This window comes from Eptatretus burgeri, chromosome 17, assembly GCF_056783735.1.
Source record: "Eptatretus burgeri isolate ZD-2024b chromosome 17, Ebu_testis_v1, whole genome shotgun sequence".
In the NCBI taxonomy this organism is placed as follows: domain Eukaryota; kingdom Metazoa; phylum Chordata; class Myxini; order Myxiniformes; family Myxinidae; genus Eptatretus; species Eptatretus burgeri.
This window is the reverse complement of record NC_140977.1, coordinates 34,805,096-34,832,523: the sequence shown is the minus strand read 5'-3', so window position 1 is coordinate 34,832,523 and position 27,428 is coordinate 34,805,096. Positions and strand designations below refer to the sequence as shown.

At 41.7% G+C, this 27,428-nt stretch overlaps 1 protein-coding gene across 1 annotated transcript in view; it reads right to left on the bottom strand.

The window, feature by feature from the left end:
• LOC147009723 (protein sidekick-2-like) overlaps positions 1–27,428 on the bottom strand; it is a 956,293-nt gene that overhangs the window by 401,704 nt on the left and 527,161 nt on the right. The window contains exon 7 of the mRNA XM_085861602.1: positions 7,912–8,023. Coding sequence (XP_085717728.1) covers positions 7,912–8,023 — 112 coding nt within the window. The remainder of the gene's footprint in view (positions 1–7,911; positions 8,024–27,428) is intronic.

Sequence of the window (27,428 nt, the reverse complement as noted above, 5' to 3'; positions counted from 1 at the left end):
CATTTTATCAATACAAATTAAATTTTAAAACGAGAGCGAAGTCGATCCCCATGCTTCCCACTGATAGCAAAGTGAACAAGAAAGAGAGCAACCAGAGATTGCGCACCCTCACCAGGACTTGTTTTGTGTGTTGTAGTATGTGTGGCGTTTGTGTACTGGTGTGCTATGTAATTAATGAGACATAATTAGAACTGCCACTTTATAACTGCTGGGAATGATGACCAGGTTCCAAGATGTCCTGCTGTGATGCATCCCTGCTTTGATTGGACAGCTGACTCTCTGACCCATGATGTTTTTAAAAATGATTATTCAATTGAATTTAGAATGGGATTAAAATAAGTTCAATTCAAATCAAATGTACAGCTTGGTACAGTCCTGCATTGGAGTAATCAGAAGGAACCCAAACAAGCAAAAAGAAAAGATGACGTCATCAGGAGGAACCTGGGTAGGATTCGCATTTCAGCTGCTACTCCTCTACCCTCAAACCCATCCAGGCACATCCAATTGAGCCTTATTCAAAAATAAATAAATAAATCGAAAATACCCCAAATCAAAAGAAATTAAATAATTCTGGCTGTCAGTCCATGTGCCCATTCAAGGTGAAATTTAAAACCTGTATTTCCAATCACGACTAGATCATAATTGTGAAGTTTCACGTCGAATGGTTAAGCGGTTCAAGAGAAAACATTATTTAATATTTTTATTCAATCCAATATAGCTGCCAAACCATGTGACCAATCAATTATTCCTTAACAAACTTGTGCAATCATGGATTGGGGAACATTTGTGTGAAGGTCCCCCTTGATCTGTCCAGCCGTTCTGGAGAAGAAGATTTTTATATGTTTGCGGGCCAATCCAATATGGCTGCCAAACCATGTGACCAATGATGTTATATGTGTAAACCTTTTGTTCCTCATGGATAGGCAGTCATATGTGTAAAGTTTTGCCTCAATCTGTTCAGCCATTTCAAAGAAGTTTAAAAAACAAAACAATATGGCTGCCGAATCACGTGACCAATGATGTGATCTTTTTTTTGTGGATCATTTTATTCCTCGATGACCCTCAAAAATTTTCAAACTGATCGGATGTGGCGTTCTACGTATGCAATTATGATGTCATAACTAAGACACCTATGACATTATATAAAATCACCCTCATTCTGCATGAGGAGTATTTGCTGTGTACCAAGTTTCAATTATTTCCTTGTTGTGGTTTCAGACACAGATGTCCAAAGTTTTTCCATTTTTCCAACATGGCTGCTACACCACGTGATCTATGACGTCATGATTATCATTAAAACATTCTACATGAGTAGTCACACCAATGGTGAAAATTTTGTCTCAATCTGAGAAGCAGTTGCGGAGAAAAACACTAAAGTTCTGTGCGGACAAACAGACAGACAAACATACAGACAAACATACAGACAAACAGACCTAAATGCAATACCTTCTCCTTCGGTGAGGGTAAAGATGCCAAGAGGTTCCACCAGGAATGACCCAACATAAAATTTTTGAGTTAATGTTTTTCCTGTTTTGACCCCTGTGACCCCAAACCCCACCCCCTGGGGCATGAACCGGGGGTCAAATACAAAAAAACGTTCCATATTTAATGCATCTCCCAATGATGATTGCAATTAGAAAGTTTGATTTAAAAAATGTTTTAAAATGTGTCCGTAATTGCAATTTTCGGTATTTGACCTTTTGAGTCTGCCCGAGGGGGCAGGGCCAAATTAATACGGCTTTCACACCTTCATGCCACGTGGTGATCACAATTTCTAAGTTTTGGTGAATTTCTGCGCAACCGTTTCGAAGGAGATAGCGTGACGGACAGACAGACAGATGAACATAGACGGAGCCGATTACAATATCCACCGGGGTTTTTTTTTCCAAAAAGCGTGGGGATAACGAGAGTTAGTATTATTGTAACCGACAGCAAAATAGCTTTTTATTAAAAAAAGAATAAAGTCAAACTTTCCCATGTCATTAATTATATCTGAGAACATGTATGAAAAGGTTTTTTTCAGAATGAAAAAACAAATCAATTTTTATTTATTTGCAAAGTTGATTAAATGAGCTATTTTGTGAAATACGAGTAGTAACAACATCTGATCTCTTTTCTGAGTAAATGTGACATTTCATTTAGGCCAGTGGTGATGAATTAGAAAAAGAGTTCTAATGAGGCAAATTCATGAAGATTGTATATTCTGTGTATGTATCTGTAAATGTAAATACAATAGTATTTTTTTTTTTAATACAGGTACCCAATGCTATTGAAAGGGCTGGACAAGATAAGGTGGAAGGTTAACAAACCAAGGGGAACAAATGGACAAAGAACGTACACTCTTGAATAAGCAACGTTGTAGCTAGGTGAGAGATTTCCAACCGTGTCGATGATTATTAGAAGATTCAGGGAAACGAGAGATGGGGGGTTAACAGGAGAAACTAGAGGGGGAGCACTCGGTAGAGTGCAAGACCTCCGCCACCAATACTGCTGGGTCATTTAAGTGAACCTGATATCCTATTCATTGCAGGTCAAAACAGATCAGACTCTACTGAACCATGATTGAATAAACTAAACTAGATCGACGCGCATGTAGAAATGCCAAAAAAATAAAATCGAAATTTTTTTGAAAAAAAAGTTGCAAAATTTCTGGGTTTTTTTTCTCTAACAAATTTTTTTGGGGGTTGGAAATCACTTAAAACATGTAGAAATGCAAAAAAAAAAAAATGCAAATATTTTTCAAATATAATCGAATTTTTTTTGAAAAAAAGTTTTTTTTTTGGACCAAGTCCAAAATCTAATGGCATGATCCTTGGACCATACCTAACCCCCCCCCCCACCAAGTTTCGTCGAAATCCGTCCAGGAGTTTTTCCGTAATACTGTTCACAAACAAAAAGACAGGGGTGAAAACAGTAACCTCCGTCCATCTTCGATGGAGGAGGTTAAAAATTCTCATGTGTCGGAATGGAATAGGAAATTTGGTCATGATGGTAAGCAATCTAGAAATATTAGAGGGTTGAACAAAAGAGGATGGACTCAGGGAGGTGACTCCACAGACAGATATGAGAAGAGTGGGACAAAGAAGCTGGGGTCTTGGGCAACACCAGTCTTCAAAGGCAGAGGAGAGAGAGAGAGAGAGAGAGAGAGAGAGAGAGAGAGAGAGAGAGAGAGAGAGAGAGAGAGAGAGAGAGAGAGAGAGAGAGAGAGAGAGAGAGAGAGAGAGAGAGAGAGAGAGAGAGAGAGAGAGAGAGAGAGAGAGAGAGAGAGAGAGAGAGAGAGAGAGAGAGAGAGAGAGAGAGAGAGAGAGAGAGAGAGAGAGACACAGAGAGAGAGAGAGACAGAGACAGAGACAGAGACAGAGACAGAGACAGAGACAGAAAGAAAGACAGAGACAGAGACAGAGACAGAGAGAATGGATGTCAACAAGAACAACTCGTTGCTAAAAATGCATGTCAGAGAATTGAGGAATAGGCCTTGATTGCCATTGATGTAAAGTTTGGAGAGAAAGGCAGGTTTCCAGACAGTATCAAAGGCTTGTGAGATGTTCAATGAGATGGTCCTGGACTTTTGTTTGAGGTAACGAGAGAAACATGGCCAGGGTGGAAACAGAAGTGATGGTGTGAGACGAGAGAATAAGGGAGGGAATTTGATTTGCCTGCAGTGGAATGTGCGATGCGCTTATCGGGAACAGAAAGCAGGATTTTGAGGATAGAATCCCAGGTTTTGTCCATGTCTGAAACTAAAGAGAGAGCTTATCAGTCTGTGAGGGAGATTGTGGACTATGTTTTCACATGATGTTTTGCCTGGAATTCCAAAAGTAGGCTTCTCTTTCATCTCTTCTTCATCAAAGAGAGGCCTTTCAAAGAACATAATTGACCAGCAGAGGACAGCAGAGAAGGAAGACCATGGGTTATAAAGGAAAGTCAAATATAATAAGGTCCAGTTGGCAATAAACATCATTTGAGGATGTACAATTGTTAGCATAGCAACAAGTTGTGTCAGGCTTATAGTATAACAGAAAAAATGTGCTGAATTGCCATGGATGACTCCCAACGAAGCAGTGTCATGGCAGTTGAAGTTCTTATTACTAAAGAACAGAGAGCAATGGAGGAAGACAGAGATTATATGTTGGATGAGAGCACCTCATTGTTGGATTCCTCATTGTTTGGGGGGAGGTAGGGGTGGATCAGGAAGCCACATACAGAAAGAGAGGATAATTGAGGGTTGGAACACAAAGCCAGATGTACCCAATGGGGTTTAGGAAGATCAGGTTGGATGAAGAATCGTTATTGGGAAATGATCTGTCCTCTTAGACAACGATCCGATTGCCATGTTGCATATTTATCGGTCTATCAAATGGAAGAGGATGTAGCTTGTGATGAAGATGAGGGTGTCAGGAATATCCTGGCAGTTCAACCCCTGTGAAGTGAACAATATTTGGGGAAGCAGCACCTAGCATAATGGAAGGATCTGTGAAGTTAAATCAAAGCCCTTTTAATGTTGGAGATCTATCATATTAAAAAGAAGGAAGGCTGGAAGGGGGTGGGAGGCTGGAAGGGGGTGGGAAGCTGGAAGGGGATGAGAGGCTGGAAGGGGTTGGGAGGATGGGTGCTTTGGTGTTGGGAGAACAGTTGCTTCATTGATGTTTAGACGGATATGTGGGTTAGGAAAGTAAAGCAACTTTTATGGTGGGCAGGCTTGATGGAGGACCAGCGGCAGAAGGATGGAGGTGAAGAGTGAGAGTAGCAGGCAGAGAAAAAGAGCTGGAGTCAGGCAGCAAGAGAAGAACAGCTGGATATGAGGATAAAAAGGAAGAGCGGACGAATGTAGGTTGCAGGGAAAGAGTGTCGATGAGAGGGCAGATGGGAAGAACATGGAGATGGGAGGGTATCAGGAAGTGGGAGGAGTAAACCTGGTGCTGCTTTGGGGGCGTGGGGGGGCAGATGCGACAGCATGCAAGCATTTCTTACAAATAGGTTCTTTCAATGCACCATTTTGTGGGGGGTGGGTGGGAGCAACAATGGCCAGATTATTGGGGGTCCACAAGGCAAGTTCAAGGTGTAGATATAATAGTTCTGTATACAAAGTCAAGGTTCGTGTGAGAACTATATCAAAGAAAAGAATGGAGTGGAGGCGGGAAAACACACCGTCAGAATGAGAGAAGGAAGGAGAGGAGACGGAAGGAGCATGTGCTCAAGCACTCCAGCTAAGTGGCTAAAAGAACAGGATGGAACAACTGTGGATGAGAGTAATGGATGGAATAAATGAAAACAAGGTGGAGGAAGATGTAGAAAAAACACAATAACCTGCAAGTGAAGGGTGGGTGGGCTGGGGGAATGATTAATGAAGGTATAAAAGGTCATGGGTCGGAAAGGGGATGACCTGAAAGTTTGTGGACTTTTTCAGGAATGAAACAAAATTAAGCACAATGGAAGAAAGGTATAATTGGAAATGAGAGTAAAGGGATAAGAAAGTCTTAAAAATTTGATTTCAATTTCAAAAATATTGGAGTTGACAGTGTGAGGGAAGGAGGGAAAACATGAGAGCTAGATGATAGAGAAAAGAAGAGCGAGATGTGGGACTGAATTTAGTTTTGAATGAATGGAGAAAGAACAATGAGGGCCGAGTTACTTCAATTTTGTATATATTTGTTTAATCCCCCCAATCGATTGAATATTACCATTGACTGAACCAACCGAAGAAAATTTGTCCTCATCACACACCAAACCTGTCCGCAAAGATTTGTCTGAATCTGTCAATAATTTGAGATATCCTGCTCACAGAGAGACAGACAAACAGGGTTAAAAACATAGCCTCCATCCACACTGGTGGTGGAGTTAATAACAAAAAATGTATGGCCAAAATAATTATATTTACTTCATTTTAATAAATTTTAATATAATCAGTCACCGTTGTTAACGGAACATTATATTTTATTGTTTAAGTTAAAAAAAAATTTCTGGGTTAGATCACAATGGCCATTCAGTGCGAATCCCTGGTTTTGGCGACTGTGTGTCAAGGGGTCCGCAAGTCCAAAAAATGTTGAAAACCCTGCTTCGATGAATCATCGAGTGTTGTTTCCATTGTAACAATGCAAACACAGATATCATGTCCTGGATGGAGGTTTGGTCCGTTAAAAGTGCCCAGAGAAGTGGCACTGTAAATGCGCAGCCAGGCAAGGGTTGGGATTCCTTTCGCCAGTCGGGAAGAGAGAATCAGTGATGGACACAAAAATAATGGATTGGACGTTTAAGAGAGGGCACAGGAGTGTGAAAAGAGCAAGAAGAGACAAAGAACATGCACCCCATGGGGGTACCGCTCAGGAACTCGATGGAATACACGTCTAACCCGTTTTACAAACAAAGAGGGAAGAAACTTTTAACACAGAAAAGAAAGAAACAATAGTCGGACAAGCAATCTGAACCATGAGGGATTGGAAGGCAAAAGAGCAGTGTAAGGCACAGGTGGCACAGGTGCATGTAGCAAACACAACCGTTGCATTGATCATTGAGAAGGAAATGTCACAGCACCGAGCAACCAATAGGAAAGAAATACGTGGCAAATACATGCAACAAATCACTGATATATAAATAAACGTCCTTGAAGCACAGTGTTGCAATGCAGACTGAGAACAAAAATAACAGCACCCAGAAACCAACAGCACACGAACATTAAAATGATACCTTACAAGTCCCCAACATGCAAACGAGACAAATTGAATGACGTCCCCCATCGGAAGGACGATGCAACAAATGGCACGAGACCCTCTTCCTGGCACTTTGGGGACCAAATCCAAGAAAATTTAGGTTGGAATCGAGCGCACCTTCATGGTCGTACTATTGAAGCGAGGTGGTTTTATTCTTTTTTTCACATCAAAATTGACCTAAAATTTTCAGCATTGATCGAGTGAGAGAGTGAAACTGTGGCAAAAGGACAAAAGGTTCTTGCCTTGTATGATTGCTTTCTATCTGCTTGTTATTTGAGCAATCTGACAAGGATAAGAGATCAGAATCGTTTTCTATTGTGGAAATTTGAGCGCCTCGAGATTTCAGGCGATAATGGTGAATGTGTTTGTGTGTGTGTCCCCTTGTTTTCTGTCCTGGCACTTTTCACACGGTTATTACCTCCGTCACGTAAGGTGGACGGAGATTGTGTGTTTCACCCTTGTCTGTTTGTCTGTGAGCAGGATATCTCAAAATGTTGTGGACGGCTTCGGCCGAAATTTGGTGGACAGTTTTGGTGTGTGACAAGGATGAATTGATTAGATTTTGGTGAAGATCTGGATCCGAAAGCTGATATGAGAATTTTTCAAAGTGATTTTTCACCATTGAGCAACAGGGCTATAAACGATATATAACATCTCAAAAAGTTATAAACAGATTTGGACGACACTTGGTGGAGAGGTTGGGCATGTGACAAGGACAAATCAATTAGATTTTGATAAAGATCCAAATCCAAAACCGGATACAAGAGTTTTTGAATTTTTTAAGTGATTTTTCCCCATTGAGAAAAAGAGGCCAAATACGAGATATACACGACATTTCAAAACGGTGTGGATGAGTTATAACAAAACTAGGTGGATGAGTTGATTAGGTGACAAGAGCAAGCCGATTTGATTTTGGTTCAGGTGTGGATCCAGATCAGTGCTTTCAGTGGGATACAACACATAAACTGTTCAGCCTGGTGGAGGTATGTACTCTCCAGAGTGCAATTCTGGTAGTCGTAATGTTGTTTGTGCGCGAAAACCTTTCTGTGTGCTCTTACACCACTTCCCTTGTGCAGTGTTTGATGTACAAATACATATAGGTAGCTTTTGCCAGTTACCGTCTTCACCTCTCCATCATGCATGCTCCCAAATACATTCTCATCCAAAATATGCACAAGACTCCTGATAGTCTGTTAATTCCTACCTGCCATCCGGTACACACTCGAAGACCACATCGCGACTTCCGGCCACCGTGGTGGTGTTCTTTGGAGGTACGACGACGCGTAGATACACAGTCTCAGTCTCTGCCTCTGCCTCTAAAAAGGGTGGAGGCCGAGGGGTGGGAGTTAACCAATGAAGAAGGTACAAAGATCACACAGACATAGAGAAAGAGAGACAGACAAACGAACGAGATGGATGGTCTAATCGAGAGGTTGAAGGAGCATGAGGGGTGGTTGCCATAATGGCATTTCAGAGAGCATTTTATCCTGTTAGCTGTGCTGCAGATGTGAATCATTGCTAGCCATTGTGAAAAAGACAAATATTTCACATATCAGCTGAAGCCTTCAGTTTTAACAACCACCAATACATCAAACTAATCTCGAGTAAATTTCCAAAAGCAGGGATATTTCATCAAACCAACCCGGTTGCGTGCAAGTGACAGTGAGAGAATGTGAAATGGCTTTTTTCCTCTTCGTCAAACTACACCTTAAAACATTACCTTCGTGGAGGGACAGCTCAGTTGGTAGCATGCTTGCCATTAAGCTGTCTGAATGACCCCCAACTGGGCCAGATTTAACCAAAAACTGATATTCCAGTGAAATGCAGGTAGGGAAACATGCAGGTAGAAAACATCTCAGAACACGCCACCTTTTGGATTGGGATGCAAAGCCGGCTGTCTCATATGCATTTAGGTTATGGTTGTTCAATGTCTTTTAAAAGGGGAAGACAATGTGTGCCGGTACCCAAGCCAAAATCCCCAATTTGATATTAAGTGTATAATTATCACTACGGACTGACAGGATGGCACAGAGGTACGCGCACTGGACTGACAGGATGGCCCAGAGGTACGCACACTCACCTCTACGTCATCTAAGCCTGGGTTTGACTCCCGATCCAGCTATAAACTGTCATCCTGGTATTTCACAGGTAGGATGATTTATCAGTATGTGTGCGGTCTCTTGGATGGTTGAGAAACGTGTCCTGTCTGCTGACATTAGTTGGTGGACATTAAAGCTACCATGGTGTCCCTTGCGAAGAGTAGGCAAGCTGTCCCTGGCACTCTCAAGAGATTCCAAATTCCTGCCCAAATGACTGCTGGCATAAGAAGGATGGCAAACCCACAGGCTGCATGTGAATAAATAAAAAAACAAGAAAAGACGTCATGCAGAGCACGATACTTGCAAAATCCACCCCCCACCCCGCCCCCCTCCAACGTTTGCCATGGAAAAATCAAAGTGTCCATTTCATTAGGATTAAAGTTTACAATTTTTATCAAAGCTCATGTCAATTGAATGAAAATTGATTATTTTTCAGATTGAAATTGATGATTTTAGAAGTTTGACCTTGAGTTGACCTCAAAAGTAGTTGCTCTCCAGATTCAGTGACGGACGATGCAAATCATGTTCAACATCAAAGTTAATAGGATGTAAATTGACGATTTTCAGGAGAAAATTGATGATTTTAGATGTTTGCCCTTGAGTTGACCTTTGACCTTTTGATCTCAAAAATAGTTGCTTTCCAAATTTTGTGATGGACTATGCAATAACTGATTACTCCTTGCCAATCAGATAAAAAGTGACGATTTTTCAGATAAAAACTGATGATTTCAGAAGTTTGACCTTGAGTTGACCTTTGACCTTTTTTACCTGATATAGTTGGTTTCCGACTTCAGTGACGCAATATACAAATCCTGTTCAACTCTCAAGTCAATCAGATGAAAAATGACGATTTTAGAAATTTGACCTGAAGATGCCCTTTGACGTCAAAATGAATGGGCTTCTCAGTTGAGACAACCTCCACAACTTGGTAACGTTTCATGACGATCGGTTTAGAATTTCGACCTGTCGGCGATTGACAACCAACCAAACAGACAGAATAACAAAATGGACTGACCAATATACAGTACGAAAAAAAATCTTCAATTTTGCAAGTCATAACAAGAAAAAGAGTAATCAGAGATTGCAGATCCTTGCCAGGAATTGCTTTGTGTGGTGTTTGTGTGGTGTATTTTGTGTGACATTTGAGTATCGGTGTGTTACGTAAATAATATTACGTAGAACTGCACACAGAGACATACAACTGTCACTTTATAACAGCTGGCAGTGATGACTGGGAACCAAGATGTCCCACTTTGATCGGTGACTCTGACCCATGAAACGTGACTCTGACCCATGACGTTTTTATTTATTTATTATTGAATTGAATTCAGAATGGGATTAAAATTAATTCAATTCAAATCAAATGGAAGATAAAATAGTTACAGTCCTGCATTGGAGTGATCAGAAGGAACGCAAACAAGCAAAAAGCAAAGATAATGTCATCAGGAGGAACCGAGAAAGGTTTCTCATTTCAGCTGCTACTCCTCTCACCTCAAACCCATCCAGGCGCAGCCAAGCGAGCCTTATTCAAAATAATAATAATAATAATAATAATAATAATAATAATAATAAAATGAAAAACAAAAATAACCCAGATCAAAAAAAAAATTCTACCTGCCAGACCATGCGTCCAGTCAAGTTGAAATTTCAAACATTTATTTCTCATCACTACGAAGACATAATTTTTTAAGTTTCACATTGATTGATTAAGTGGTTCCAAAGAAAACATTAAAAAATATTTTTCTTCAATCCAATATGGCTGCCAAACCATCTGACCGATCAATTACTCCTCAACACTCAAAATTTTTCATACTGATCAGATGTAATGTTCTACATGTGTAATTATGACGTCATAACAAAGACACCTATGACGACATAAAGAAATCATACATTCCCCATGAGGAGTACTTGCTATGTGCCAGGTATCAATTTTTTCCTTGGTGCGGTTTCAGAGATAGAGAGGTCCAATTTTTTTCGTTTTTTCCAACATGTCTGACAAATCACGGGACCTATGTGAGTAGTCGCTCCGATGGTAAAAAAAGTTTTGTCTCGATCCGACAAGCGGTTGTGGAGAAAAACAGGAGAGTTCTGTGTGGACAAACAAACAGACAGACAGACAAACGGGCACAAATGCAATACCGTCTCCTTTGGCGAGGGTAAACATCACAAATAATAATTAAATGTTTGTGAATAAGTTACTCTCAAATCTTTCTCCCTTCTCCAAATCCTGGTGGCTTCCAGTTAAGTCTGTTTCTGGTATATGTTCCCCCTCCATCCCCTCCCTGACCTCAAATGGCCACATTGCTGATACCGCACGTGAAAAGGCTGAATGCCTAAACTCGGTTTGCTTCTATATCTTGTGTCTGAAACCCATCGCTTTCTTTACCCACCTTACCCAGTCGCACCTAGCTATCCCTGGACTCTGTGTCCTTTTCTCCTGACAAAGTGGAGATCTTGCTGTCAAACCTCGACTCAGATTCTGCAAGCAGTCCAGACGGCATCAGCCAACGTGTCCTAAAAACCTGCTCTTCTGCTCTTGCTCACCCTCTCTCTGTTCTATTCACCCTCTCATTTGCTCAAGGTCATCTGCCATCCGATTGGAAATCAGCAAACATCACCGCTCTGCATAAAACCAGTGCAAAAACAGATACCTACAACTGAAGACCAGTCAGCCTTCTCCCAATCATCAGCAAGGTTATGGAATCCATCATCACTTCAGACATTAAATCCTTCCTATTCTCCAATGGCTTGATTTCCGATCATCAATTTGGATTCAGAACAGGTCACTCTAACATGGATATGCTGCTTCTGCTCTCCCAACAATGGATGGAGGTATTCAATGCCAGACATGATATCAGAGCCATCTCCCTCGACATATTGCTTGGTCTATATTCTGTCTGGCATCTTGCCTTGCTCACCAAACTCTCTTCATATGGTATCCAACGCCATCGCCACTTGTGGCTTGCAGACTTCCTCTCCTGGCACAACCAACGTGTACCCCAAATTGGAGTTCGTTCCTCCCCTCTTTCTGTCCAGGCTGGAGTTCCTCAAGGCAGCGGTTGTGGGCTCTGTTCTTTTTCTGCTTTTCATCAATGATCTCTCTGATGCTCTGGAAAATCATTTTATCTCTTTGCTGATGACTCCACCCTCTGCCGTACCATCTGTCATCCCTCAGATGGGCAAACAGCAGGTTCTTCGCTCTCTGCAGATTTGGATAAAATCACAAACTGGTCCAAAACGTGGAACAGATCTTTCAATCCTAACAAATCTTACACTCTCACGATATCTCTCCGAAAGGACCATCTGGACCTCCCCCACCCCCACCCTCCTCACATCTACTTTCTCAACAATTCTCTTGAAGAAGTCCTTTCATTCAAGCTTCTGGGTCTTACTATCTGCAATGATCTTTCCTGAGAAAGCCACATTTCCAACCTGGCTACCAAAGCTAGTCACTGAGTGTGCATCCTCCATCGTGTGAAGTCCTTCCGTGGCCCACCTGAGCTCCTGACTATATACAAAGCTTTCGTCCACAGCCTGATGGAGTACTGCTCTCCTCTCTGGAAGGGTGCTCCCGCGTCTAACTCCCTCACCGCTGGCAGGTCGGTGGTTCTTCTGTCTTCTACAGTCTCCTCTCTTCTCTTGCCTCCCCCCTCCAATATTTCCCGCAGGGCGCTCAAGGTCCGCCAGAAACCCCCTTCTGGTAAAACTAACAAAATCACGAATCAATGCTCACATTCACTCTTTAATTTATCTTTCTTCCCATCTTTGGAACAAACTCCCACATGGTCTTCAATTCCATTCTTCCCTCCAGCTCTTCAAAACAGCTATCCAAAAAAACTCTTCAAAACAGCTATTCAACAAACAAATTCCCTGCTTTCCTTCCTGAAAGTTCTCTGTCGTGTAAGGTCTTGAAAGACCCAGTGGTGTCCATCTTGTATACCCCATGTTCTCCACCCCATCCCTCTCCCTTCCACAGATCTCCTAATGTCTGTTCCCCACTGTGTTGTCTTTCCCTATCCTGCCCCGATTGTCTCCTGCCCCCCTTGTTGTACGCTGTGTGTATTAGCTCTCATATGAGCGTCGACAATGTATACAAAAAAAAACAACAAAAAAAGTAAGTTGGACAACATAAGGGAGAATGTCATTGGGATATAATGTACAAACAAACCTCAATCATGAGATTCGATTTTTGGGTGCAATCAATTCAGTTTCTCCAGTGTTTCATTGATAAGATATATGTGCGCACGCGTGCACGCGCGCGCACGCAAACGCACGCACACACACACACACACACACACACACACACACACACACACACACACACACACACACACACACACACACACACACACACACACACACACACACACACACACACACACTTCAAAGAACAAGTTCAAGCTCAACATCATTTAAAAATCAATCAACACATACTCAACCATAGCAGGCATGTCAATAAAGCAGGCAAGAGCGTATTGTGATTCAATGTTTCAATTCAACACAAAAGCCAATGCCTGTTTCCTGTCATTCATGTGAGTTAGATGGGAGAATGGCCCAAGGCAGTCTTGTCTCTGCAGCTTACAGTGTCAACCAGTAAATACAATCTGGCTCCAAAACCGATGCTTGGGTGGCAAATGCATTCCTTAATCTGGCCTCCTCCAGCTGCCTCTAAGCTTTGCACGTGACAAGAGATGTCGAAGGAGAGCGTAAGTGAGAGAGGTTTCTAAGGTCGATGCCCAATGTTCGTTCCTCACAAGAATATGGCCAAAATGTCTTCCTCGTGCAATATCTCAACAAATTTTATGCTGTTCGTTGATTCGACTATTCACCTCCAGGGAACCAGCATAAAGAGAAAGTTATCAATCATATACAGCGGATAGTTGATCAGATCACCACAAACAATTCATAATCTGGTATTGTCATCGCTGGTGACTTTAACCGCCTGAGTTTTTCTCAGCTCACATTAGGTAACCTAGCTCAAGTGGTGACGCAACCAACAAAACAGGTACCCAAATTAGATATAATCATAACAAGTGGAGGTACATTTAAAGTACACCACCCCCATACCAAATATATAAATAACATATCCTCCTGCGCGCAACATTGCCGGGCGCCTCTGGCACCCGGCGATGCCCCCGTGTAGTACTTGGAGACGGAAGTTGGAGGGAGCAGTGTACAATAATTGATTTATTGATTAAATGCATAATTAAAATAATTAATAATTGTAAAATAATTTATTTATTAATCAATTGGCTAATAGCATAGCAAAACAACTGCTATTTTATTTGAATCTGTAACTTCTTGAAAATTAAGTAATTCATCAAAAAAGGATAATTAATCAATAAATTAAAAAAAAAACCTTGATAGCCAAATCATTTTTTCACTATCATGTCCAAACATCAGCTTCCGAGCTCAACAGGTGTCTGAGATATTGCCCAGATGAGAAAGAAAATAAATAAACAATAAATAAATCAACAATAATTCCGTCATTAATCAATGAATTGATTAATCAAAAAATAAAAATATTGTTTTGCCAAAGCACATCTTCACTTTTGTCCCCAAATTTCAGCTTCATTGCTCAAAGGATGGCTGAGATATCGCCCGGACAAACAAACAAACAAGCAGTCATAGACTGGTACTTACGAAATCGTCAACTTGACCTCTGACCTTGTCTAATAAAAGCTGTCTCCAGAGAAGGTAGCGACGCAAAGCAGAAGTTTCTATGATGATTCTGTACCAAACGATCAAAAATCGTAACGTCGACCGAAGCAAAAATCTCCATTTCTCCACGCAATTATTTTATCAAAGTCACAAAACCGTAATATTCGGCCATCCACCAACAATCTTTACATAATCCGACGGCTTAGCGAGTCAGGCATGCGACGATAACCTTTATTGGGATAAAAAATGACTTTTAAACGCCATCTTTATCGAAAACACCGTCAGCGCGCACACGCAAAACCTTTACGTGGTCAATGCCGCCTCTGCTCATGTGCACTGCACCACGTGACGACCCGTGACGCGCGAGTGAAATATTTTTTATACAATCTTAAAACGTCTCAAAAACATCCGATTTTTACCAGAATTTCGACAACCGAGTTTTAAGAGTCCCAAGCGATCGCAAAAATCGAAGACAAAATTATAATCGAAGTTAAAACGAACTCATAACGTCGAGCGAAGCAAAAATACTCCATTTCTCCACATTAATTAACGGAATTATGTTTGACCTCACTGTGACCTTGACCTTTGACCAATTTTGACCAAAATCTAATCAGCGCTAGCCATCACCCTCCTGAATCACGTGGTGTAATTTGACATTGGTAGCTTCTTCTGTTCTTGAGTTATCGTGCCTACAAACAAACAAACAAACAAACACACAAACAAACACACAAACTAACAAACAGAAACGGAAGTCATCAATATACTTACGAAATCTTTAGATTTCGCAAGTAACAAACAAACAAGCAGTCATAGACTGGTACTTACGAAATCGTCAACTTGATCTCTGACCTCGTCTAATAAAAGCTGTCTCTAGAGAAGGTAGCGACGCAAACCAGAAGTTTCTACGATGATTCTGTACCAAACCATCAAAAATCAAATGTTTTGGATGTTTGACCTCACTGTGACCTTAACCTTTGACCGATTTTGATCAAAATCTAATCAGCGCTAGCCACCACCCTCCTGAATCACGTGGTGTAATTTGACATTGGTAGCTTCTTCCGTTCTCGAGTTATCATTTTTTGGATGTTTGACCTCACTGTGACCTTGACCTTTGAATGATTTTTGACCAAAATCTAATCAGCACTAGCCATAACCCTCCTGAATCACGTGGTGTAATTTGATATTGGTAGCTTCTTCCGTTCTCGAGTTATCGTGCCTACAAACAAACAAACACACAAACAGATGACGGAAGTCATCTAAAGATTCCGTAAGTGACAAACAAACGGAGTAAAAACTGAGTACTCCCTTCCTTCAGTGCCTGGCGATGACATCATGCATTGCCTGGATATGGAATTGGGAAGGAGCGGTGTACAACAAATATCAATTCCTTTTTTAGGGAGTCTGAAATATTCCCAGTGTGCTGGGGCGAAGTGATCACAATACAGTTGTATGAAGAACAGTGGTAAAAAAATTGTTCGACCGATTAAACATGACGTCACAAATAGTGAGGCCTAACACAAACTCATCATGATGAGATTTTGCTCAGTGGATAACCTGACATGATTTGGTGTGAGTTAAGGAGAAGCCATTTGTTCGATCAAAGTGTGATAATTATTATAACATAATTCCCTTCAGGTTATCCACTAATTTTGGCCATGGTGACCGATAGCTCACCTACTTTTCGCAAAGGACAGAGTGGGATCTTTAACGTCGAGCAACTCATGCCAGTAGGGAGGTTGCCCAGTTTAATGTCCAGCATAGGAATGACACTCACATTGATGAATCACCCTACCTGTGAACCATGAGGATGACAGTTTTCAGCTGGGTTGAGATTCAAATCCAGGCTACAAGGCTCACAGGCAAGTGTGTATACCTGTAGGCCATCATTCCAGCCAATTATAATATGATGATTTTAGCTATTGGTTCATATTGTCTTACTCGACAGGTTAAGTGGCATAATTGTTATAATCCATGGATGATCACAATTATTCACACGAACAAAAAGGCTTTTCAAGAAGGGAAGCGGTAAATAAAGGGCAGTATGAAATGTGCATTTTTTTGATTGATTCTCAAGGCAAAGCAATATTATAATCATGAGCGAGGAACGAAATATCAAATGTGTGATTCCAGCCGAATGGCATCAAGGGAATTGAATTAGGACAACAGGAGTAAGTTCCAATATAAGTATCATATCTCCATCCAACGTCGATTTAGACGATGTTCAAGTGCTACCAAATTGTAATGTCGACTGTTTTTACAGAAATAGCAAAGGATGTCTCTCCATCGGATTTAACCACACAGCATACGTACCTGCACTCCGACCATGTTCGCAGGTAGAGGAGTATGAAGTGTGTAAAATCTTAAGCATATCCGATGTCCCGATGCAATCCCTGCCCGTATCATACGCGATTCAGCATGCAACTTTGGTGATCCAATAAATATAACAGATACACTTAATACATTTTTAGATCCTCGTGGAGGATCTCTAAGTCTTACTCACATTGTTGTTCTTGTGGACTTTTTCGTTTCACAGTCTACAGTTTTCATTGAAACTTCCTGAAACTTGGCATATATATGTAAAAATACCCCGTGCAGACACTAACCATCTCCGATTTTGAAAATTCCTCCTATAAAAAAGTTATGACGTCAAAATATCTCCGCTAATGGAAATCGCCTCAAAAATTATCTCCGAAACTAGGCAAGCTTTGATAATTCTGTTTGCAGGAATCGAACAGGGCATGAGCAGAGATGAATTACCGCACACATGGTACATCACTATGACGTCATATCAATTTTTATGACATCATTCCTATTTTTTGACATTTTTTGTTTCACAACCCAGAGTTTTCATCGGATCTTCGTGAAACTTCCATGCATATGCAGAAAGCCCACGCGCAGGCAGTAACCATCTCCGATTTTGGAAATTCTTCCTAGAAAAAAGTTAACGTCATAATATCGCCGCTAATGGGAATCGCCTATACCATTATCTCCGAAACTAGGCAAGCTGTTTGAATTTTGTTCGTGGGAATCAAGCCGGGCATTAGCACAGATAATTTATCACAAACCTGATACATCACAATGACATCATATTCGTTTTTATGACGTCATCATTAAGAGGATGAGGATATTAGCTCATTCGAGCTTGTTTAATGAGAAATTCTAATATCCAGATCCAGATGTAGATCTTCACCAAAATCAAATCAATTGATCCTTCTCACACATCCAATCTGTCCTCCAAGTTTCGTCTGAATCTGTCCATAAGTTTTGGAGATGTCCTGCTCACAGACACACAGACAAACAGGGGTGAAAATATAACCTCCGTCGAGCTTCGGTGATAGAGGTAAATAATTAATTACTCAAATATAATGGAAAAAAGTAAATAATTAACCCAATTCGTAAGAAAAATTACAACCAGTTTGGGATAAACTGAAACCTGTATCATTAAATGATCCTTTTGCAAAGGTGGCAGAAACCTTTGCAACTCAATGGATTCTTCCCGACATTAAAAGAAAAATCCATAGAATTGTGCAGGTTGTTCAACATCTCATTACCTCATTCAGCTGATGAACAATTTGTATGTGCATGCTAATAAACCACAACACCACAGTTTAGGTTTGGGAACAGATTTCTCTGAAGCCATTAATTTAATTGCTCATAATATAGTTGTGAGTAAGGTGATAGATATGGACAACGGACTAGCACTAGTTCCTTGGATATGTAGTTTATTCGATCAAAGAGGCCAATGTGTAAGATATAAAGGTATTTGGCCTGAAGGTGGGACTCCGAAGGGAGGGGTCCCTTAAGGCACCAAAGTTAGGTTCACTTTGTTTCTTGGTTCAAATTAATGATCTAATGGTCCAGGCAGATGAACAGAATAAAGATTCCATTTTATTTTCGAAATATGTAGATGATATGACGTCCGTTGAGAATACCACTGGCAAGGAGCCATACATGATAATTACAAGCTGCTCCGAATAACGTCGATGCGGTGGTCAAGGATGAAATATTATCAAATTGAACGCTGATTAATGTGCTCTTATGCAACTTTGTTTCATGATAATTATTGGAACAATCTTTATATTGACTGTGACCAGGCCCAGCTATGAAAGGTTCAAACCCGGAAAGAACATAGATTCAAAATATGTTTGAAATGTGCGAACCTAAATTACCAAAAAAACATTGGTTGCCAGATTATAGGCAAAATGTGATGCAATAGTATTTTAGAGAGAAACACAAAATTTCCATGTATAACAACAGTGCAATCGCATATTTTATAAAAATTCTTAATAATAATTGCAATGGCAGTTTCATGTGCACTCACCTTGGTCAATGCAGAGAATCAGAAAACTTCAATAAATGTGAAACTTTTTTTTATTTATGATTGATTGATTAGATTAGCCATGAGAATTTTGCTGTTGTATTCATGAAAAGGATGCAAGCCCTCATTAAGGACACAGCCCCCCAACCGCACGTTAAAAATGTGATGTGTAGATTTGACATTTAAACAAGTAACTAATTAAATCGTCACCAAAATCCAATCAATCAACATCTCAAAACCACATCTTGATAGCATGATGAGATGAGTTCATGTAACAACCACTGCCTCAAACTTTCATTTATCTCATAGCTTTACTGGCCTTCATGACAATCAAACTCTAAACTCCGCAAGGACGGATCTCATCTGAAATGAGATAAATGCAGAGGTCCGCCAACAACTCAAGGTCCGCCAACAACCCCCTTCTGGTAAAACTACCAAAATCACGAATCACTGCTCACCTTCACTCTTTCATTCCTCATTTTTCCCGCCTTTGGAATAAACTCCCTCACTCTATTCAATCCCATTCTTCCCTCCAGGCCTTAAAAACAGCTGTTCACCACCACCTCTTATCATCCCCCATCCAAGTTCTCGATCTTTTCTACCCCCGTTAATCCACCCCAAATCCACCTCCTTCAAATTCCCTGCGTTCCTTCCTGAAAGTCCCTGCAATGTCCATCTTGTATTCCCCATGTTCCCCACCCATCCCTCTCCCTTCCACAGATCTCCGAATGTCTCTGTTCCCCACTGTTTTGTCCTTCCCACTCCCGCCCCTCTTGTCTCATGTCCCCCTTGCTGTGCGTTGTGTGTTAGCTCTCACATGAGCCTCGACAAAGTATTCAAAAAAAAAAAAAACGAAAGGACTGAAGAAACTGAAGAACCTAACAGAAACTTTCCTCTCCCAAGACGTGTCTGACTCCCAAGTATCTCTCCCTGGCTACTCCCTCTTACGGTATGACAGACCTGAGCCTCGTCCTGGTGGAAGTGTTGCTCTCTTCATCAAAGACTCTATTCCTCACTCTCCATGCAATGCTCTCACTCCCCCACACCCCCAGGAATACCTCTGGCTTCGGCTTCCCCTTCACTCCCACCTCATGTTTATATGTGTACTGTACCGTCCACCGAACAGTGATGACTCCATCTACACCTCACTATCCGAAAACATGGACCATCTTCTATCTTCTCATCCAAACTCTCTCTTCCTCTTATGTGATGACTTCAATTGTCATCACGCCAGTTGGCTCGGTGTGGGTACCTCTCTCACCTGCCATGGCACCTCAGCAAAAGCTTTCTGCGACTCATTGGGACTGACTCAATCGGTCAACTTCCCGACCCGGATCTCAACCAATGGTACTCCATCTCTTCTGGATCTGATTTTGACAAATTTCCCTGACAATATCTGCTGCTCTTCCTTCGCTCCAATTGGTTCTTCTGACCATGTCCTTGTCAAAGTGGACATCTCTCTGGCTGTTATCAGAGAACCACCTCACCACCGTCGAGTCTGGCATTTCACTCAAGCCGACTGGCAGGGTCTCCGAGCAGCCATCAAACTTACAGACTGGTCTCCTATCACTACTTTCTCAAACATCAACTCATCCTGGGAATTCTTTCAAAGAAACTTGCTCTCCCTCATGCACAGATTTATCCCCTCTCGTGTTCAGTTGTCTTACCCTTCCTCCCGCCCTTGGTTTACTGAAGCTTGTGGCGAGGCAGTTGTCCTGAAACAACTTGCCTTTGCCTCATGGAAAGCAAACCCAACTGAGGGCAATCTCAGTTCTTTCCATAAAGCTCGGAACAAGTGTGTATCTACCCTCAGGAGAGCCAGAAAACAACATCTTTCTCATCTCAAGTCTGAACTCTCAAACCTCTCTCCCTCCTCAAAATCCTGGTGGCGTTTAATCAAATCTGTTTCTGGTGTATGTTCCCCCTCCATCCCCTCCCTTACCTCAAATGGCCGCACTGCTGATTCCACACGTGATAAAGCTGAATGTCTAAACTCGGTGTTTGCAGCTAAATCTTGTGTCCGAAACCCATCACTATCTCGACCCACTTTACCCAGTCGCACCCAACTGTCCCTGGACTCTGTATCCTTTTCTCCTGACAAGGTGGAGAGCTTGCTTTCAAACCTCGAGTCAGATTCTGCAACCGGTCCAGACGGCATCAGCCCACGTGTCCTCAAAGCCTGCTCTTCTGCTCTTGCTCACCCTCTCTCTGTTCTATTCACCCTCTCATTTGCCCAAGGTTATCTGCCATCTGCTTGGAAATCTGCTAACATCACTGCCCTGCATAAAAAAGGTGCAAAAACAGATCCCTGTAACTACAGACCAATCAGCCTTCTCCCAATCATCAGCAAGGTGATGGAATCCATCATCGCCTCAGATATGAAATCCTTCCTCTTCTCCAATGGCTTGATTTCCAATCATCAATTTGGTTTCAGACCAGGTCACTCTACCCTGGATATGCTGCTTCTGCTCTCCCATCAATGGATGGAGGTCCTCAATGCCAGACAGGAAATCCGAGCCGTATCCCTGGACATATCACGTGCTTTTGACACAGTCTGGCACCCTGCCCTACTCACCAAACTCTCTTCCCATGGTATTCAAGGCCATCTCCACTCATGGCTCGCAGACTTCCTCTCCTGTCGCAGTCAACGTGTGGCCCTAAATGGAGTTCTTTCATCCCCTCTTCCTGTGCAGGCTGGAGTTCCTCAAGGTAGCGTTCTGGGCCCTGTTCTTTTTCTGGTTTTCATCAATGATCTCTCGGACTCTCTGGAAAATCCTCTATTTCTCTTTGCCAACGACTCCACCCTCTGCCGTACCATCTGTCATCCCTCAGACCGGCAAGCAGCAGCTTCTTCACTCACTGCAGATCTGGATAAAATCACAAACTGGTCCAACACGTGGAACATGTCTTTCAATCCAGACAAATCTCACACTCTCACTATGTCTCTTCGAAAGGACCGTTTACAAACCCCCCCCCCCATCCATTTTCTCAACAATCCTCTGGAAGAAGTCTTTTCTTTCAAGCTTCTAGGTCTCACTATCTGCCATGACCTTTCCTGGGAAAGTCACATTTCCAACCTCGCCTCAAAAGCCAGTCGCCGACTGGGAATCCTCCGTCGTGCTAAGTCGTTCCTCGGCCCTCTTGAGCTCCTAACCACTTACAAAGCTTTTGTCCGTAGCCTGATGGAGTACTGCTCTCCCCTCTGGGCTGGTGCTCCTGCCTCCCACCTTTCTCGGCTTCACGCTGTCGAAACCAGGGCATTTAAGATCATCGGCATCTCCCGCAATGAAGCTGAGTCTTTGGGCCTCTCACTCAATCACCGCAGGTTGGTCGGTGGTCTTTCTGTCTTCTACCGACTCCTCTCCAGCCTTGCCCCCCTGCTCTCTCTGTGATTTGTCCCCACCACATTTCCACAGGGCGCTCAAGGTCCGCCAACAACCCCCTTCTGGTAAAACTACCAAAATCACGAATCACTGCTCATCTTCACTCTTTCATTCCTCTTTTTTCCCGCCTTTGGAATAAACTTCCTCACTCTATTCTTTCCCATTCTTCCCTCCAGGCTTTCAAAACAGCTGTTCACCACCACCTCTTATCTTCCCCCATCCAAATCCTCGATCTTTTCTACCCCCGATAATCCACCCAAGCCCACTTCCTTCATTTCTCCTGCTTTCCTTCCTGAAAGTCCCTGAAATGTCCATCTTCTCTTCGCCATGTTCCCCGTCCCATCCCCATCCCTCTCCCTTCCACAGTTCACCTAATGTGTCTGTTCCCCACTGTTTTGTCCCTTCCACTCCCACCCCTCTTGTCTCATGCCTCCTTGCTGTGAGTTGTGTGTTAGCTCTCATACGAGCCTCGACCAAGGTATACAAAAAAAAAAAAAAAAAAAAAAAACCTATTTCCGAGAAAGCTCAACTGTCATAATATATCTTCCAATTGTGCAATTGAAGAACTTGACAAGCACATTAATGACTTCAATATCTCAGTGATTTGTATTCCACAGCATAGAATAGTTCACCAACTGTTGGACTCAGATATTCAAAAACACCAGGATTGGCAGATCCACCTTGTTTACAGCTTCTGCCACACGTAGTCAAACAGAAGCAGCAATTGGTGGAGTTGGAATAATAGTCAAATCTTCCTTACTCAATAACCTTTATCAATCACCAAAGTATCAGATCAGATTGAAAAGCAATATTTCAAGGGAACCCTAAAACATATGTTGTGTCACGCTACTCTTCAACCAACGTTGGTGCTGCATCAAGCGTGGAGGAGTTCTATGAAAGCTAGAAGTGGATAGTGTCATCCATCCCTACACATTCTTGTCTTATTCTTGGAGGGGATTTTAATGCCCAGGTGTCAAATAGCTTTTCTTACCATAGCTCCACCAACAGAAATGGGTAGTACAGTTCCATCCGATTGCTTCGTAAAGTTCTGAACGTTTCTTGGCAAGACAATATCGTGAATAGAGATCTGTATGGTTTTTTGCCGTGCATCTCTACTATTTTGTCCTGACTAACCTCACACTCTCACTATGTCTCTCCAAAAGGACCATTTAGAACCCCCCCACCCCCCATCTACTTTCTCAACAATCCTCTGGAAGAAGTCCTTTCATTCAAGCTTCTGGATCTCACTATCTGCCATGACCTTTCCTGGGAAAGCCACATTTCCAACCTAACCTCCAAAGCCAGTCACCGACTTGGAATCTTCCATCGTGCAAAGTCCTTCCTCGGCCCACCTGAGCTCCTGACCACATACAAAGCTTTCATCCGCAACCTTATGGAGTACTGCTCTCCCCTCTGGGCTGGTGCTCCTGCCTCCCACCTTTCTCGGCTTCACGCTGTGGAAACCAAGGGATTTAGGATCATTCGTATCTCCCGTGGTGAGGCTGAGTCTTTGGGCCTCTCACTCTCACCGCAGGAAGGTCAATGGTCTTCTGTCTTCCACCATATCCTTTCCGGTCTTGCCCCCCCCTGCTCTGTTTGCGATATGTCCCACCCATATTTCCACAGGGTGCTTAAGGTCCGCCAGCAACCTCCTTCTGGTAAAACTACCAAAATCACGAATCACTGCTCACCTTCAGTCTTTCATTCCTCTGTTTTCCCGCCTTTGGAATAAACTCCCACATTCTCTTCAATTCCCTTCTTCCCTCCAGGCCTTCAAAACAGCTGTTGACCACCACCTTTTATCTTCCCCCATCCAATACTTCGATCTTTTCCACCCCTGTTAATCCACCCCAAAGACACCTCCTTCAAATTCCCTATATTCCTTCCTGAAAGTCCCTGTAATGTCCATCTTGTATACCCTGTGTTCCCCATCCCATCCCTCTCCCTTCCACAGATCTCCTAATGTTTCTGTTCCCCATTGTTTTGTACCTCCCTCTCCCACCCCTCTTGTCTCATGTCCCCCTTGCTGTGCATTGTGTGTTAGCTCTCATACGAGCCTCGAAAATGTATACAAAATAAATAAATTGTGAGGGAATGTTGCCTTCACCTTGCTGGTCATGTGATGCAACATGAAGAACTTACAAAGAAAGTTCAACTCTGGAAGAATGAAAAACCCCAGAGAAGAGGTCGTCCCCTCACTATCCTTCAAGACATCATTAAGAAGGACACCAGCTTCAGTGGCATTGATTTAGTCAATACTATGTCTCATAGAATCCTGGAAAGATCTCATCATGTCACTACGATAAGCGGATGCCAAAAAAAAAGGTACTGACTAAATCAATAAATAATGGTTGTAGAAATATAAAAAGTATATTTCGGCCTCATCACATGCTCAACCTATCCACCAAATTTAGTCCCAATTATTAATCCATTATCAATCACGATAATCGAGCAAACGTGGATGTCACTGAAGCTCCAAAATTGACAACTGGTGGAAATATTGCTACCTTTGTTGGTGGCCGGTATTACAAATCATCTTCCTTTGTCTTATAATTATAAAGTACGATATATTGTGATCACTAAAATTTCTTTCAAAAATGACAAAAATTATAAAGTACATTTCCAAGACTGTGCCGCAGCACATTGTCCCCGAAAATTGGAAGAGAAGTGCCTGCTAGTATAAATAAATAAGCAGTTAAAGGTGATATGACGGCAGTTGGGATGGTGAGGTCTCCCCTTACTATAATTCACGGACCGGTGTTTGTATGTTTGTTTGTCGCGCTACTTCACCTGCAGTTCGAGGCAGATAACATCCATACTTGCTACATAGGATCAGTATGACCCCAATTAATGCATAGGGTAGTTCTTATCTTTGCAGGTGGTCTTGGGGGGGGGGGGGAAGAGGGATGCAAATTATCCATGTAAATGTGTATTGTGTAGTGCCACCTGCATGTGGGAGAGGGTGTTACAAGTCTCCACCATTTACAGAATAGTATCCCTGTCCCCACATTTTCCATTACAGTGAGGTGTTTTGAATTATAAAGCAGTACGTATACTTTTGCTTCATGCACTTAACGTGGGTTTTTTTGCCTGCAAAGAGCTGTCAGTTGTCTATACACCGTCCAAATAAAGGTATGCATCAGAATAACATGTTGCATGCTTGGAACAAGATCACCTGTAGGGCAGGTACTCTGCTAGTATGAACAAATAGATAAACCAGAACGGCACTCAATAGAGCGCAAACCTCCACCAGTCTGAAAAATTTATCTGATAGGTTGAATCTGCTGACCTGAACCAAAATATAACTGACCTGCTCTTGTCATCTTACCAACTCATCCAACAAGTTTTGTCATCATCCATCCACAACTTTTTGAGATATCCTGCTATGTATAGTTTTTGGCCGCAATTTTCAATGGTGAAGAATCACTTATAAAGATATTTTTTTTTAATTCTAGTTTCCTGATCCAAATCTGGATATTCACCAATATCAAATAATTTCGGCCTCATCACATGCTCAACCTATCCACCAAATTTAGTCCCAATCTATCCAAAACTTTTTGAGATATCCTGTTCACAGACAGAAAAACAAACAAGAAAAACGTCATGCAGAGCACGAGACTTGCAAAATCCCAAAAACAAATTTGACCTCAAAAATAATTGATGGTTGAATTTAAGTTCCTGTTTCACAAATCCTGTTCAAATTCCAAGTCAATCAGATGAAAATTGAGGGTTTTAGACATACTACCTAAGTTGTTGACCGTTGGCCTATGTTTAACTTTTTTCCAATGTTGACCTCAAAAACAATTGATGATTGAATTCAGTGACCTGATATGCAAATCTTCTTCAAATTTCAAGTGAATCGGACAAATATTGAAGATTTTAGAGACTTAATCAAAATTGACCTTTGGTCGATGTTGACCTTTTGACATTTTGAGCTCAAAATCAATAGGCTTCCGGCTTATGACTAACGATACCATTTCGCGAAGTTTCGTGAAGATCGGATTAAAATTATGACCTGTCAGCAATTGACAGACAGACAAACAGACAGAATCACAGACCAGACAAACCAATATACGTACTTGTGAATTTTAGATTTTGCATGTAGCAAGAAAGATGTCGTGCATAGTACGGTACTTGCGAAATCTCAAAAACAAATTTGACCTTAAAAATCATAAGTGGTTGAATTCAATGACCAAATATGCACATCCTCTTCAACTTTCAAATCGGATGAAAATTGACGATTTTAGAAATTTGGTCAATGGCGACCTTTTGACCTTTAGACCTCAAAAAGAATTGGTAGTTTGAATTGCATGACCTGATTTGCAAATCCTGTTCAAATTCCAAGTCAATTGGATGAAAATTGAGGATGTTAGAAACTTCACATAAGTTGTTGACCTTTGGCCTATATTGACCTCAAAAGTAATTGGTGATTGAATTCAGTGACCTGATATGGAAATCCTCTTCAAATTGCAAGTTAATCAGATGAAAGTTGAAGATTTTAGAAACTTGATCTGTTATTGAACTTTAGCCTCTGTTGACCTTTTGACCTCAAAACCAATAACCTTCTTCCTTATGACCAACTGCACAATTTGGTGGTTTTAATTAAGATTGGTTTAAAATTGTGACCTGTTGGCAAATGACCGACAGCATCTCAGATCAGACCAACTAATGTACTTGTGAATCTTTAATTTCGCAAGGAACAAACAGACAGACAGGGGTGAAAACATAACCTCCGTCCACCTTTGGTGGCGTAGGTAATAATTCAAAGTGGAATGTCCATCGTAATGGTAATGCAAAAAAAAAAAAAAATTAATTTGAAGGTGTGTATTGGTCGTGGAGATGGTAAAGTGTATAAAAGTAAATAAATAATTCAAAGTTTTGTGATAGTGTGGATAAATAAATAATTAACGATGGTATGTTGGAGTGCAGATTGTATTTTATTCGGAATAAAATTAATAATTTGATCCTCCATGCCAGACATGAAATTAGAGCCATCTCCCTGGACATATCGCATGCCTTTGATACGGTCTGGCATCCTGCCATGCTCAACAAACTCTCTTCCAATGGCATCCAAGGACATCTCCACTCAAGGGTTGCAGACTTCCTTTCCTGTCTCAGCTAATGTGTGGCCCTTAATGGAGTTCTCTCATCCCCGCTTCCTGTCCAGGGTGGAGTTCCTCAAGGCAGTGTTCTGGGCACTGTTCTTTTTCCAGTTTTCATTCATGATCTCTCCCGATTCTCTGGAAAATCCTCTCTATCT